Below are 13,638 nucleotides of genomic sequence, written 5' to 3' on the forward strand. Positions count from 1 at the left end.
GAGGTACTCCTCCATCACACCACATACCCGGATTATATTCTATGGGCCAGAGACTGGGCTACTCTGGACCTAGTGAAAAGCTAGCAGAGATCTTGGGATTCACATCAAGAAAGTCTCAATCCAGTACTCTAAAATGAAAACTACAAACCAAAACAGAACCTATGGATTCTGAAACTGGTTTGCTTTACAAAATGAATTGAACAGCCCTGTTTGGGGGTGCCTGGGTGGCTCAGTCCTTAAGCATCTGTCTTTGGCTCAGGTCATGTGGGATCCAGCCCTCCACTGGGCTCCCTGCTCAGTCAGAAGCCTGCTTCTCCTTCTCCCACTCCCCCTGCTTGTGTTCCTTCTCTCACTGTGTCTCTCTCTCTCAAATAAATAAATAAAATCTTAAAACAAACAAACAAAACCAGCCCTGGTTGTAAATTCAGCCCTGTATTAATTAGCTGGAGATGAAAAGACTGGAAGCACAGGATGCCAACCCTAATGCAGCAGCAACTGCATGTGGAGAATAAGGCTACAGAAGACAGCCAACGCGTGCAGTTAAGATGAAAGAGGCAGGAGTTCAGAAGCAGGGAAAAAGCAGGCAAGGGACTCCACCGTCTTCCCTCAAAAAGGAATAATATTCCAAACTGTTTTCAGCCCTGTGGATCACTGTGTGTTTGGCAAGCAGAACTGCCCTCTGTCCTTACTGGAGGAGAAAAATTTTTATATGCTTAAAATCTTCTGCCACAGCACACCCACAAACCGGTGGGGGAGTGGGGGGTTGGGGGGGTGGAGATCAAGAAGTGCCAAGAGCAATAGGACCGGCAGCCTGTGAGCGCCCCCCAGCGGAAGACTTGTGCTAGTGCGCCATCTGGGCGCCCTCCCCACCACTACCCACATGCACAAGGGCATACTAACACAGAAGAAAATAAAAGCAAACTTCTACACATATATAAAAGATGGAAGACAGGAAAAAAAAAAAAAAAACAGTTTCAACAAGTGCAAGCCCAACTTAGAGAGTACAAATGCTGGGTGCTTCTGAAATACCTTTGCTTCTCAAAAAAAAAAAAAAAGTCAGAGTTCTCTTTTAGGGGATGACAAAAACATTCTAAAATTAAATAGAAGTGATGCTTGCACCACTCTGTGAATACACTAAAAAACACTGAATTGTACCTGTATGTTTTGGTGGGTGAATTCATAGTTTGTGAATTATATTTTAATAAAATTGTTTGAAAAAACAGTAAAGGTTATTTGAAAACAACTCAAAAATTTTTCTTCTTCAACTTGCAGGCAAGGCCACAGAGATCAATATTTGCATGTCCAGTGACAGCTGTCAGAAAGCCCTCACTTAGCAGTGGGTCTCATTCTTCAGTGTAGATCACAAGCACCCGGGAACCTTGGAAATACTCATTGTATTTCCAGAGTGTAGGAAATTAGTTTGTCTAGAGTTGGGCGTGAGCATAGATGTATTTTCCTAAGATTTCCCAGCTGATCCTAATATGCAGCCAAGACTGGAGACGACTGGTTTGGAGAGATCTGTGGGCTCAGTGACAGGAAGCAGAGGGCTCTGCTCTTCAAACCACCCCACTGAGTTGGCATCCACAGGGAGATTCCCCTGGTCAGGCAGGCTGGGGCGGCTCTGGGGCTCCTGGGTAAACTCGATTGCTCAAGAAAGGAGCACGGTGCCCTGTGTTCACACCAGCATTTCCTGACTAATTCTGAGCCTTGCCCTATTTATGGCACATTGTATCTTCCTATCTGCTCATTAGTCTCGATTTTCTTAGTGTCTTAAGCAAACAAATCAAAACTTGCTTACTGATTCCTTCATAAATGTATATTTTGTCTTCCCAACTAGAGGGCAGCTATTTTCTTATTTTTCTGGCCCTGTGGTAGGGGAGTGACAAATACTTCTTGACTGAATGACTGTTATTTCTATAAACCTCTAAACACTGCCTGAGAAGTACTTTTGCTCCGTTCAGGTCAGTAAACTAGATAAAAAAAAAAGAGGTCCCTCTCCCTCCCTCCCCCCCCCAAAAAAACCAGCTTGAAAAATTAAAAGACAACGTATACATTGATATTTCCAGCAAAATCCCTTAATATTATTCTTGTGTGTGTTCTGCTTGCTAAAACAGTAATGTTCAAGCAAACAAATAGAAGGACCAAGACGTAAAGTTGGTTTTGCTTTAAAACCATCTCCCTGGAGCAGCTCTGGGCCTTTCCACCCTCAGGTATATTCCTTGCCCTGGGGCCCTGCTCCCCGTGCTCCCTGGACCAGGGATATTTGGGATGGATGGTCTCAGGCTTGGGAGACAGAGACAGGAGACTGGAGGTGGTGAGAGGGTAGACTTTCCCCTTCCTTTTTGCCTCTGGAAGGCTCTGTAGAAATGTCTTCTGCAGGAAGGGCTAGCTGCAGTTGGGAGTTTCCACAGGGAGATCCAGCTCTCTGCTAGTCCTTTCGGCACAGAAATGATAGCCGCTTCCTGAAATTTCTAATCTCTGGGTTGCCTCACCCTCCCCAGTTGGCTTCACATCCTCTTGTTACCTGGGTAACCGATTCCCTGCATTCCATTCTCTGACAAACTCAGATGGGACGGAAAAACCTTGGATGTGAAAGGCTATGTGACCTTGGGCAAATAATTTAACCTTTCTGTTTTCTACTTGTAAAATGAAGCTAATAGTACATAGCCCAGGGGCTGACATATTTCTGAAAGGAGCTGATGTTAATGAGGAGCCTGGCCCATTGCCTAGTTCGTTTTAAGAATACAATAAAAGTTATTCCACTCCCTTGTTTTTCTCTGGCATCAACAAGATTGTGCTGAATTATGAAACAGTAAAATGAATAAGAGATGTAAGCAAAGGTTTAAAGGTTTCATTTTCTAAGACTATAAATGTTAGAGCAGAGAATTTAGTTTCTTATTTTTTCTAGGTACAAAGCAACCAGGTTCATCTGATAAATTTGAGTTTAGTACTTTGTCTCTTACGGTTGTGTATTATATTGTCTCCCGTTTCCGTATTACATCTAAGGAAACAAAGTGCACAGCGAATAAAGAATTCCTTTTCCAAACAATCCATCCAAACTGGTCACAGGCATGACCCTTAAATGTGCAATTCCCCATTTTTAAAATACTTCAGGGACATGCCTGGGGGGTTCAGTAGATTAAGTCTCCAATTGTTGATTTGAACTCAGGTTGTATCTCATGACATCAGGGTCTTGAGAGCCAGCCCTGCGTGGGGCTCCAGGATGGATGTGGAACGTGCTTAAGATTCTCTCTCTCCCTCTCCCTCTGCCCTTCTGCCCCCATCGCCCATCCTCCTTCTGCACTCAGGCTAGCTCTTGTGCACACTCTTTGTAAAAAAAAATTTAGAAAATAAATAACATAACACAAAATTAAATACTTTGGAACACAGAGGTGTGTGTGTATGTGCGTGTGCACGCCCGTGCGTGTGTGCATATGTGTGTGTGTGTGTGTGTGTGCACACGCGTGCTGGTATGTTGGTGGGGCTGGGAGTTAAATAATAATAAGAAGAAGTAATATTGTGTGGCACAATACTACCACGCAGATAATTATTAAAGATGATGGGTATATGAAGAGTTCATTATATTAACCTCTCTTTGTGATAAAAAGTTTTGAAAAAGTTAGAAGCCTCTTATCTCAAGCGTATGTATCTCCCTAGAGTCACCTAAAGGCAGTATCTTAGCCATTTCTCTTGGCTTTCACACTAAAAACTCTTAACTCATAGAGAAGAATAGAGCTGATTTATTTTTAAAAAGTGGGTGAGTAGCTACCATGTGCTAAGAAATGTATGGAGAATAATTACTCAAGAATATAAGTAATAAGTAAATATAAGAATATATATAAGAATAATATATAAGAATATAAGAAATAAGTAAAAGGTCTGGCCTGTTAATACATGGTATCTTTCTGCTCCTCTAAAAACATTTGTTATCAAATTCTAAAATTATAGGATAATTTTCTGGGATTCTCATATAAACGACACATTTTAAGGATTAACTGCATGGCCATAATTCTGAAATCCCAATGTTTCTCCTAAACCCTATGTATGCTTTTTCCTAACACTTGAACATTCTCATGGATAAGTCAAGATGACACTGTTAAGGGCATGCTCCTTTTGTCCAGTTTTCAGAGGTAGCATCGATTGCTTCTTTTCCAAGTTCAGCTTCTGGGATTTACCTGGATTAAGACTTTTTGAATTTTCTCTAAGTAAGAGATGCCATGAGAATTTCAACAGTTGCTTTGTTGCTTTTGGAGTAATCATTAGGATGCCCTTGTGATTTTTATTTATGAGAAATGCAAGTTGCTATGCCCATGGAACTTTTTTTTTTTTTTAAGATTTTATTTATTTATTTGAAAGAGAGAGAGAGATCACAAGCAGGCAGAGAGGCAGGCATAGAGAGGAGGAAACAGGCTCACTGCCGAGCAGAGAGCCCGATGCGGGGCTCGATTCCAGGACCCTGAGATCACGACCCCTCGAAGGCAGAGGCCCAACCCACAGAGCCACCCAGGCGCCCCTCCATGGAACTCTTTACAGAACCTGACACATAGCAGGTGAACAATAATTACCTGTGACCATACTTGGCCTTTATCAAACCATTTTTGTGTTCTGTAAGTTCTCAGCAGTCAAAATGAATTCCATGCTTTTTTAAGGAGACTCTACCCATAGATCCCTTTCTCCCTGGGATAAATGCCTCCTCCAAATGGGAAGGCAACTTACATAAACAGTGTTCATTGGGTGAGTTATTTCACATTTTTCTTAACTGAAAGAGACCTGATACACTTTTATTTTTACAATATAATATGAAAAAAAATAAAAATAAAAAGCAGGACGCTTGGGTGACTCTAGCAGTAAGGCCTCTGCCTTCGCCTCGGGTCATGGTCCCAGGTTCCTGGGATCAAGCCCCACATGGGGTTCCCTACTCAGCGGGGAGCCTGCTTCTCCCTCTGCCTGCTGCTTTCTCTCTCTCTCTGACAAATAAATAAAATCTTAGAAAAAAAAAAAAGACTATGAGAAAAAAAGCAACACAGATACTTGAACACAGTGCTATTTATTGAAGCAGATATATGTAAGCCAAATGGAGATTTATTTTTAATGGTCTTAGAGTTTTCGTTTTGCAAGATACGTGGAGTTCCGGAGATGGTGGTGATGGTTGCAGTTCAGCTGGAGGAGCACGCTACTCTCCATCTCGGGGCTCTGGGTTCGAATGCCACATTGCGTGTATTTAAGATTATTTGAACAAATGACACTTAAAAAAATGTGAATGTACTTAATTCCACTTAACACTTACAAACAGTTAAGGTGGAAAAATTTATGCTGTGTATATTTTACCACCATGAAATTTAAACAAACGAATAAAACAAAAAAATCTCAAGAAAAAGAATAGAATAAAGAAGGGCTGCTCAGAGAAGGCTTGTATTATACCCGACAACCTGCTCAGAACTAAACGCCTACCCACCCACCTTAGAATCTCAAGAGGCCACCCATGTTTCCACCCCAGCAAGCTACATCACTGTTATAAAAAGTGCTTGTAGAATATAATTTACTTTCTGGGAAGTGCCAAAACTGATAAGATAACATCCTCAGATGATACTCTCAATTTAAAAGTCTTATCTGCAATGGGAAGCAAACCAGTTTCGAAACAGCAACCAAAAGGGCAAAGTTGTGTCTGACCTCTATTCCGCCAGACTCTCTCAAGCCTGTGCACTTTGTTCAGAGTCTGTTATTTGCATTTCTTACTCCTAAAAGTCACTGCAACCAAGTGGTTTGTCCTGCCATGGAAGGCTTCTGACATTCTTCCCGGACTGGCCACGATGATGGGGCCTCCCAAATGACTGTGCTCCTTGATCATGCCACCCCTGGGCTCATGGCTCTAATTGGACTAAGAAACATCTTTAATTAACATGGCCTAATCAAGTCTACTTATGACTCAGGAATGTGACTCTCCTTCACACTTCATCGTTATTACAGTGCTCATCGGAATTTTTTCAGATCTAGCTTTTTTAAGTTATGCTGTTGGTTTCTTTTTCTACAGCCACATAATTCTTTGGAAGATGAGATAAATGATATTGACGATATTCAGTGTGAAAATACACACTGAAATGTGTTTCACTGACTGGCTTTATAGGCAGCACTTCCTTAAACAAACATCATAAATACATCTTTTAATTATTTTATCTTATTCTGCCTAGATTTTTAAAGTTAGGTCATTCACAATCTTTTTCAGTATTTAAAGAATCTTAACAAAGATATTTTAATTATAGGATTTACCAGATACTTTAATTATAGGATATACCAATAATTAATATTATTAATGTATATATTAATATATACCTATATAGAATATATATACATACACATATATGATACATATGATTAGAATACATATATAAATCATATACTTATATAGTATATAATTATTATATAATAGTATATAATATATGTAAATAGCACTATGTAATTATATTATAGAGCATATAATAATATATATCATATTAATATCATATATTAATAATATCATATTATTGCATATTATAATTTATATTATATATATGTGAAATACGGTGTTGTAAATTGGCTCCGTGGACCTTTAGAGGATTTATGGGTGAGCTTTTGTGCATTTGTGTGTGTATTTTGCTAAGGGAAAATGGTCAGTAGCTTTCATTTAATTCTCAAAATGGTCTTTGATCACCCCCTCATAACTATCAAACAAAAATGATTAGGAAGCCATGTCTAGAGCTATATTGTCCAATACTATAGCCCTTAGCCATTCATGCCTTTTGAGTACTTGAAATGTAGCAAGTATGAATTACTATAAGTATAAAATAAACACTGGATTTTGAAAAACTAATATAAAAAGAAGATCTAAAATATATCAATGGTCTGTACTTTGATTATATGCTGAAATACTGTTTGGAATATAGCAGGTTAAATAATGTGTATTATTAGCACTAATTTCACCTGTATTTGCTTTTGTTAATGGGGCTACTAGGAAATTTTAAAGTATGTATGTGACTCTCACAACATTTCTTCCAGATGGCACTGGTCTGGGAAGAATCAAAGCTCATCACAGACAGTTTGCTGATTCTAAGAGGAAAAAAATTTTATAGTAGTTCCCAAATTGAATTATGAGAGATTTTAGCAAAATGATAGACTACACCTAAACATAACAGGGTTAGGGGTGCCTGGGTGGCTCGGTCAGTCATAACCTGCCTTTGGGTCAGGTTATGATTTCAGGGTGCTGGGACTGAGCCTGCACAGGGTTCCCTTCTCAGCAGGGTGTCTGCTTCTCCCTCTTCCTCTACCCCTCCCCCACCACTCACGTGCTCTCTCTCACATAAATAAAATCTATTTATTTATTTATCTATTTATTTATTTATTTGACAGAGAGAGAGATCACAAGTAGGCAGAGAGGCAAGCAGAGAGAGAGAGAGAGAGAGGAGGAAGCAGGCTCCCCGCTGAGCAGATAGCCCGATGTGGGACTCGATCCCAAGACCCTGAGATCATGACCTGAGCCGAAGGCAGCGGCTTAACCCACTGAGCCACCCAGGGGTCCAAAATCTTTTAAAATATTAAAAAAAAAAAAACAGGCTTAAAGGCAGTGATTTAAACTACTTCAAACATTCCAATATAATTTCCTTTAGAGAATCATAAATTTGAAAAGTCTGATGTTAACTATGAAATACTGCCATCCATCTCTGCAGATAATTCATATGGTGCTTTTGATAAGAACCTTAGGACAATAATGACTCAAAGCAAACTTTTGCTTTCAGTACATAAATAAGACGCCACATTTTAAAAGTCGAGGAAATGTAATGAGAAACAATTACAATGAAATATCTAAAGGGAAACCGAAATTTCCAATCATTAGAAGTTATATGGGTATGGTACTTTGATTCATGAATCTTATCAGTCCTCACAAACCCTTATGTGGTGCCTATTATCACCCCCATTTACAGATGTGAAAACAGGTTCAGAAAGGTTGACTCATTCCCCTTTGAGAAAAAGAACTACCGTCTTATTCTCTGCTGTGTACACAGTTTACTGATTCCAATATAAGGTTTCTCTCTAAAGAGTGTCTGGATCACAATAACCTTGCTTTTCCTAATAGCACAAGCTGAGAAAGAGGTGTACTTAAACGAAGTTTTTGAAATTCTCACATCAATCAATGGGAAATAATTATTTTGATGTTCACCCATCAACACACCTTCTGCGTATTTTTTGTGGAATAAAGTACAGAACAGATCTTGCTCTCTCTGTCTCATTCTCAACAAAGGTCTTGATCTCAGTTGCTTCTGCTCCTCGGACTTTGGGTTTTCTCCTTGCCACCCCTCGGGGCTGCCTCTCCTCCTTCATGTTGGAAAACGCATGTCCGAGAACCTCTCCTCTAAAAGTTTCGAGCTTTACTTACAAGTTAAAAACTCTAGATCTATGCTCTCTGCGAGCGGAGTTCATCCAGGAATCCGCATCCAGGGGCGGAATTCCTCCAGCAACAATTCCTGCCCCATTCAACTGGTGAGCCCTGCAGAGAGCCTCCTGCATCGGCTCACATCGATTCGCACGCCCGGGCGCGCGCCTGCATACCACAGTAGGGTGAGTCTCGGCCTCTCCCAAAGCCTAACCTCCAGTCCAGAGAGGAGGTCGCACCTGGTCCCCACCCCTTCCCAGCCAAAACCCGGACAATACTTCTTCATCCTCACTCCCGGAAAGGCAAGGGGTTCAAACACATTCCCTTCCCGTTCCTGCCCAAGCACGACCGCTCCTATTTACCGTCTTGTACCACCAGCTTGCGAATGCCATGGCGACAACCGGTTTGTTCTGAGCCGCGCGGCGGAGGGCGCGGCGAGGACGCGGGGTGCGGAGCAGCAGGCACGGGGCTATCACTGCGCCTGCCTTGGAACCGGCGGGCTCTGAGCTCTCTGCAAGCCCTGAAGCCGTCGGAGGCAGGGCATCTGGGCGGTGTCTGAAGCAGGCCCCGCCCCCGTCGGCTGACCCCGCCCCCGCCCGATTTGGCTCGAGGTTAGTTAGGGAAGCTGTTTTATTGCTCCAGGCAGCCACGCCCTGCAGCTTGGGCTTTATTTTACACCCAAGAGAGGGGTCCGTGGTCCAGTTAAACTACCCCACCCACTCTGGGGGGTCCCGCATGAACTTCCCCCCCCTTGCACCCCTGTCCTTATTTCACCCATCTCTCACCACCTAACTTTTCCCGACGCGGGCTACCCCCTGTGGAGCTCGGGCCACGCCCAGCTCACTTGGCCGCCGTGGGGAAAACCCGGCCACCTCCAGCCACCTGCCCTGCGTCGGGCACCGAGCCCCGCGCCCTTCCCCGGCCCGGGCGGGGACGCACGGGCCGGGAGGCCAGGCAGGCTACGGCCGGAGGAGGTGGCTCACGGCTCCGGGGCAGGGGGTCCTCCCAGCGTTCAGCCCTGCGGCTCCGGGAGGAGCGACACTCACCTCCTGGGTATGGCGGGCCGCTGCAGCGCGCCGGGGCCGCGGGGAGGCAGCGGGCTTCTGGCCCGGCTGAGACATCGCAAGGCCGCTGCAAACAGTGCCTCCGGGAGGGCGCTGCGGACACTAGAAGGGACGCCCGGGCGGGGCGCTCTGGGAGGGAGGGAAGCAGCGGAGGGGCAGGAGGGCGCGCCCGTGAGGCAGCTTTTCCGACCCAGCCCCGAGCCCGCGCGGGGGCTCCCCCTTGCCTGGCCGGGTCCTCCCCTTCCTGCCCGCTGCTGGCTGCTGTCCCCGCTGTAGCGGTCCGGGGCTCCCGGGGCTAAAACTTAACACCCTCGGCCCCGTTGTCTTCACCCAGAGGTCCACCCCGCCTCCCCGGACTCCGCGGCTACCCGTGGTCGCGGGGAGGAGGGGCTGGAGGTCTCAGGGTCCCTCCTTCCACTTGCCCGGACAGAACGTTCAGTTGTGCAACGGGAAAGCGGGACCAGGGCGTGGCCCGGCTACGCCTCGACCCTTCTTAAAACATCTCCAGAATTAAACACCTTTTCTGCCGTCTGCCTGGTTTAGTTTGGAGGAGAATTTATCAACCCAAATCTGGCCCAAGCCTGGACCGTCTAGATAAGGAAGAGGATCACAGAAACAAATTGGTCTGTGCATGGGGTTTGTGTGTGTGTTTGTGTAGGTGTGTACGCTCGCCTGTGTATGTTTTATGTCATCTCACTTTGGGTTTTTTTTTTTTTTTTTTGGGAGGGGGTAGTGATTTTGAAAGTTTAAAACGTCTTATGGGTAGGAAACCTTAGGCTCCAACTCAAACGGAAGAACAGTCCCAAATTTAAACCCTTATAGCCTTTCTGGAGCCTGGTCGGTTTTGTTTCCGAGGCCAAAGTGTTTTTAGTCTTTGACTCATCTTAAACAGCACTTCCTGGTTTGGACTTGGAAGTGAACTACAACAGGCCTGTGTAGAAAATGTTCATCTGCTGAGACTGTCGGCCTCCAGTTTTGCGGGTTTGTGATCAGACCTGCCTGGAAAAGCCTGTTTCCCTGGGATAGGATTGACACTTTGGACCTGGGGGTGACCGCTCTCTGTAGTGCTGTGTTTTAGACAGTTGGAGAGAGAAAAAGGCAGATTGTAGGAAAAGATTTGTCATGCTATATACTGAGCTTGGCGGGATGAATTCTTGTTTCTCTCTCCCCTCTCATTTTTTGATTTTGATCTCCTTTACTGGCTAGCTGCATTCTTGAGGGAAGTTACCAGCAAGGTGGGATTTAAATGCATTTCCTCTTAAAAGGCTTTAAGTATTATATATGTAACTAGTATTTCCAACAAACAGACTACAGTGTGAGAATTTATGCAGAAAAATGAAATAATTTAGATAAAGAGTCTGTTATTGTCCACTCAAGAAAAATCGGTTGGTGGCGTGAATTACATTCATAATTGGGGAAAATATGTCATAAGCCTGAAAAATTGACGTTATGATTGCGACCAAACACCTACAGTAATTTAAACACGCACACAAGCTGCAGGGACCAGAGGATAGGCAGCTCCATCTCTAGGCCAAGGAACCAGAAACATTTCCTTACTTCAGAGCCTATAGGCCCTAGGTTCAGGTTTTAGAACCCTGACTCCTTTATTCTAAGTCTGAAAGAAGAATGATTTGTTGATGAAAATTTAAGGTGTTTTCTAATGGAGTATTTAAAATTGAACTTAAACCAGTCAGTTTTATGATCGTTTGGGTGACAATGAAAGATGGTTAGGTATTAATAAGTACACATGTGTTTTGGGACTTTGGGGTTGTCTGGGTTTGGGTGTTTTTAGGAAGGGAGAGGAGGCTTGAGTGGGCAGGCTGGCTGGTGGGATATGGACAGAAGTAGAAAGGGTGGGGCTGTTCAGGAAATGCAAAAGAGCCTACGGGTGGCTGTAGCTGCTGGTCCAGGTTTAGGAGTAATCAATCCATTTGCCCATTTACTGTTTACTGAGAGCTACCGTGCTAGGTGATATAATTGATATCAAAATCTGTAAGAGATCATGACATTAGCCTTCAGGCTTTGCTGAAGGGTTGGAAGTCACTTAAGCAGAACAATTATGGGCTGAACTATGTGTTGATGACTATGAGTCAAGAAGAATTACAAATAAGTTGAAGAAGAGGGTGGTGTTTTCACTTTCTCTTGAGGTCAGTGAGGCATTTGAACTTTGATACCACGACCAGCAGTTGAGCATCTTAGGGAAGATCATTTGAAATATATATGGCAATTTTTACTATATTTTTATTTGCACACATTTTAAGTACTTTATTCTTTTATTTACTCAGTAACAGGATGACTGCAGTGTGTCAGGCTCCATGGAGGTGCTGGGGACCTCACAATTTAGGAAGAAAGACAGACAAATTCCCCATCACATGACCATGGGATAAGGGTAAGGGCTGGCCGAGGTATGCCTAGAGCGCTATAGGATCTTGGACTTCTCACTCTGACCATGGGGTGGGCTCTCTGGGGAGGGGGAGAGCTCCAGGGCTCCTTCCTCCCCTCATGCTTGACTTGATGGAGTTGAAACCTCTCTTGTGTATCCTCCACTTCGTACCTTCTCTTCATCTCCGCTAATGCTGTAGCTGTGCAGGACCTCATCACTTCTCATCAGGAAACATGTAAAACGAGAAAAAGAAAAGCAGGGTGGAGTCTCGAGAAAAAACCAGCGGGAAACTGAGAAGGAGCTACAGTGGGGCAGAAGGAAGCTAGTAAAGACATAGGTACCAGAGGCCAAGGGGTGGAGGAGCTTCTGAAATTTTGTGCCCCCCACATTCCCATATTAGAATCCTAACGCCCAGTGTGGTGGTATCAGGAGGTGGGGGCATTGGGAGGTGATTAATTCATGAGGGTGGGGCTCTCAGGGAGATCAGTGCCCTTAGAAAAGTTGCCCCAGGAGAGCTCCCTCGCCCCTTCTGCCATGTGAGGATACGAGCAGAAGTCTGCAGCTGGGAAGAGAGCCCTCGCTGAACGATACTGGCACCCTGATCACAGACTTCCAGCCTCCAGAACTGCTAGAAAAATATTTCCGTTGTCTAAGCTCCCCAGCCTGTGGTTTTTGGTTACAGCAGCCTGAGTGGACTAAGTAAGACACCTTGCTTTTCAGATCACACTAGGCTCGCGCGCGGGTGGCCAGTGGGGTAGCAGGCGGGAGAAAGAATGGAGATGGAAAGATGGAGGGACAGAGGAGAAAGAGAAGAAAGAGACCAAACAGCAGATGAAGTATTTTTTAGTTTTCACAGTTACCAAACAAGAACTTCAGTCGCCCACATACCTCTAACTAGGCCTGCAGGGTTTACTTCTCATCCTTTACTATCTCATGCCTGCTGATAGTGAACCACTTGCAAAATACCTTCAGGCCCTGTTCTTCAGCAGGACAGAACTTCCTGTTTCTTGTCCACGTGGACCAAAGAGGAGTGGGATCATATCCCCTTTTCAGGGATTTTATTCAGGACTCATGGGATCAAACTGTATGGGAGGGAAGGAAGGATGGGTCAATGGAGAAGTCAAGTGGGATGCAGAGCCAGTAGAAGCCAGCCATAACCCTGAAGGGAATGACCATGACAGGGTGCCCTTTGGAGAAGCTGGAGGCTGGGGAGAGAGGGCTGAGGCCTTAGGAGCCTGCATCACTAGTCCATGGGTATGGCTGAAGGGAGCATGGCTTGGGGGAGAGAGCTGCCTCCCTTAAGCTGGGGCAACCCCCAAAGGGGGCTGAGAGATAAGGACTGTCTCCTGGTGGCACTCCTAGGAGCTGGAATGAGGACTCTTACTCCTGACAGGAATTCAGGTGGCTTATCACATCCATGACAATCCTCGGTGCGATATAACACCAGAAAACTTTGCAGGTAGGATGGAGGGGCGAATTAATATTACTAAAGTATGCTGTCGGGTTGCTCTCTAACTAAACATCAGGCCTGAAAATATTATCCATTTAATTAGATTTCTCCCCGTTTTACCACGACTTGGGCTTTCCAGAAGCATCACTGAAGAACAATTTGTTTCATGCAGTGGCCATGCTGTTAACACTGGCAATCGAGATATATAGAAACAACAATTTTAAATTTTGATCCCAAAGAATGATTAGAAATGAAGGCAAAACACGTTTTAAAATTTTCTAGTTTTGTCTAGTGCTTTTAAAGCAAAACAAAACAAAAAAAAAGATTGATGTATAGG

At 44.2% G+C, this 13,638-nt stretch overlaps 1 protein-coding gene across 13 annotated transcripts in view; it reads right to left on the minus strand.

The window, feature by feature from the left end:
• CAST (calpastatin) overlaps window positions 1–9,553 on the minus strand; it is a 113,101-nt gene extending 103,548 nt beyond the window's left edge. For 11 of the 13 annotated variants that reach the window (XM_032335696.1, XM_032335695.1, XM_032335694.1 and 8 more), the window contains exon 1: window positions 9,451–9,553. In XM_032335696.1, the coding sequence (XP_032191587.1) occupies window positions 9,451–9,525 (75 nt within the window). In that variant the 5' untranslated portion in view covers window positions 9,526–9,553. Of the gene's footprint in view, window positions 1–8,766; window positions 8,924–9,450 lie in introns of those variants that run through there. The other 2 variants (XM_032335699.1, XM_032335692.1) reach the window with 1 other exon arrangement.
• Window positions 9,554–13,638: the final 4,085 nt, after the last annotated feature.

The sequence above is a fragment of the Mustela erminea genome, chromosome 3 (assembly GCF_009829155.1).
Source record: "Mustela erminea isolate mMusErm1 chromosome 3, mMusErm1.Pri, whole genome shotgun sequence".
NCBI lineage: Eukaryota > Metazoa > Chordata > Mammalia > Carnivora > Mustelidae > Mustela > Mustela erminea.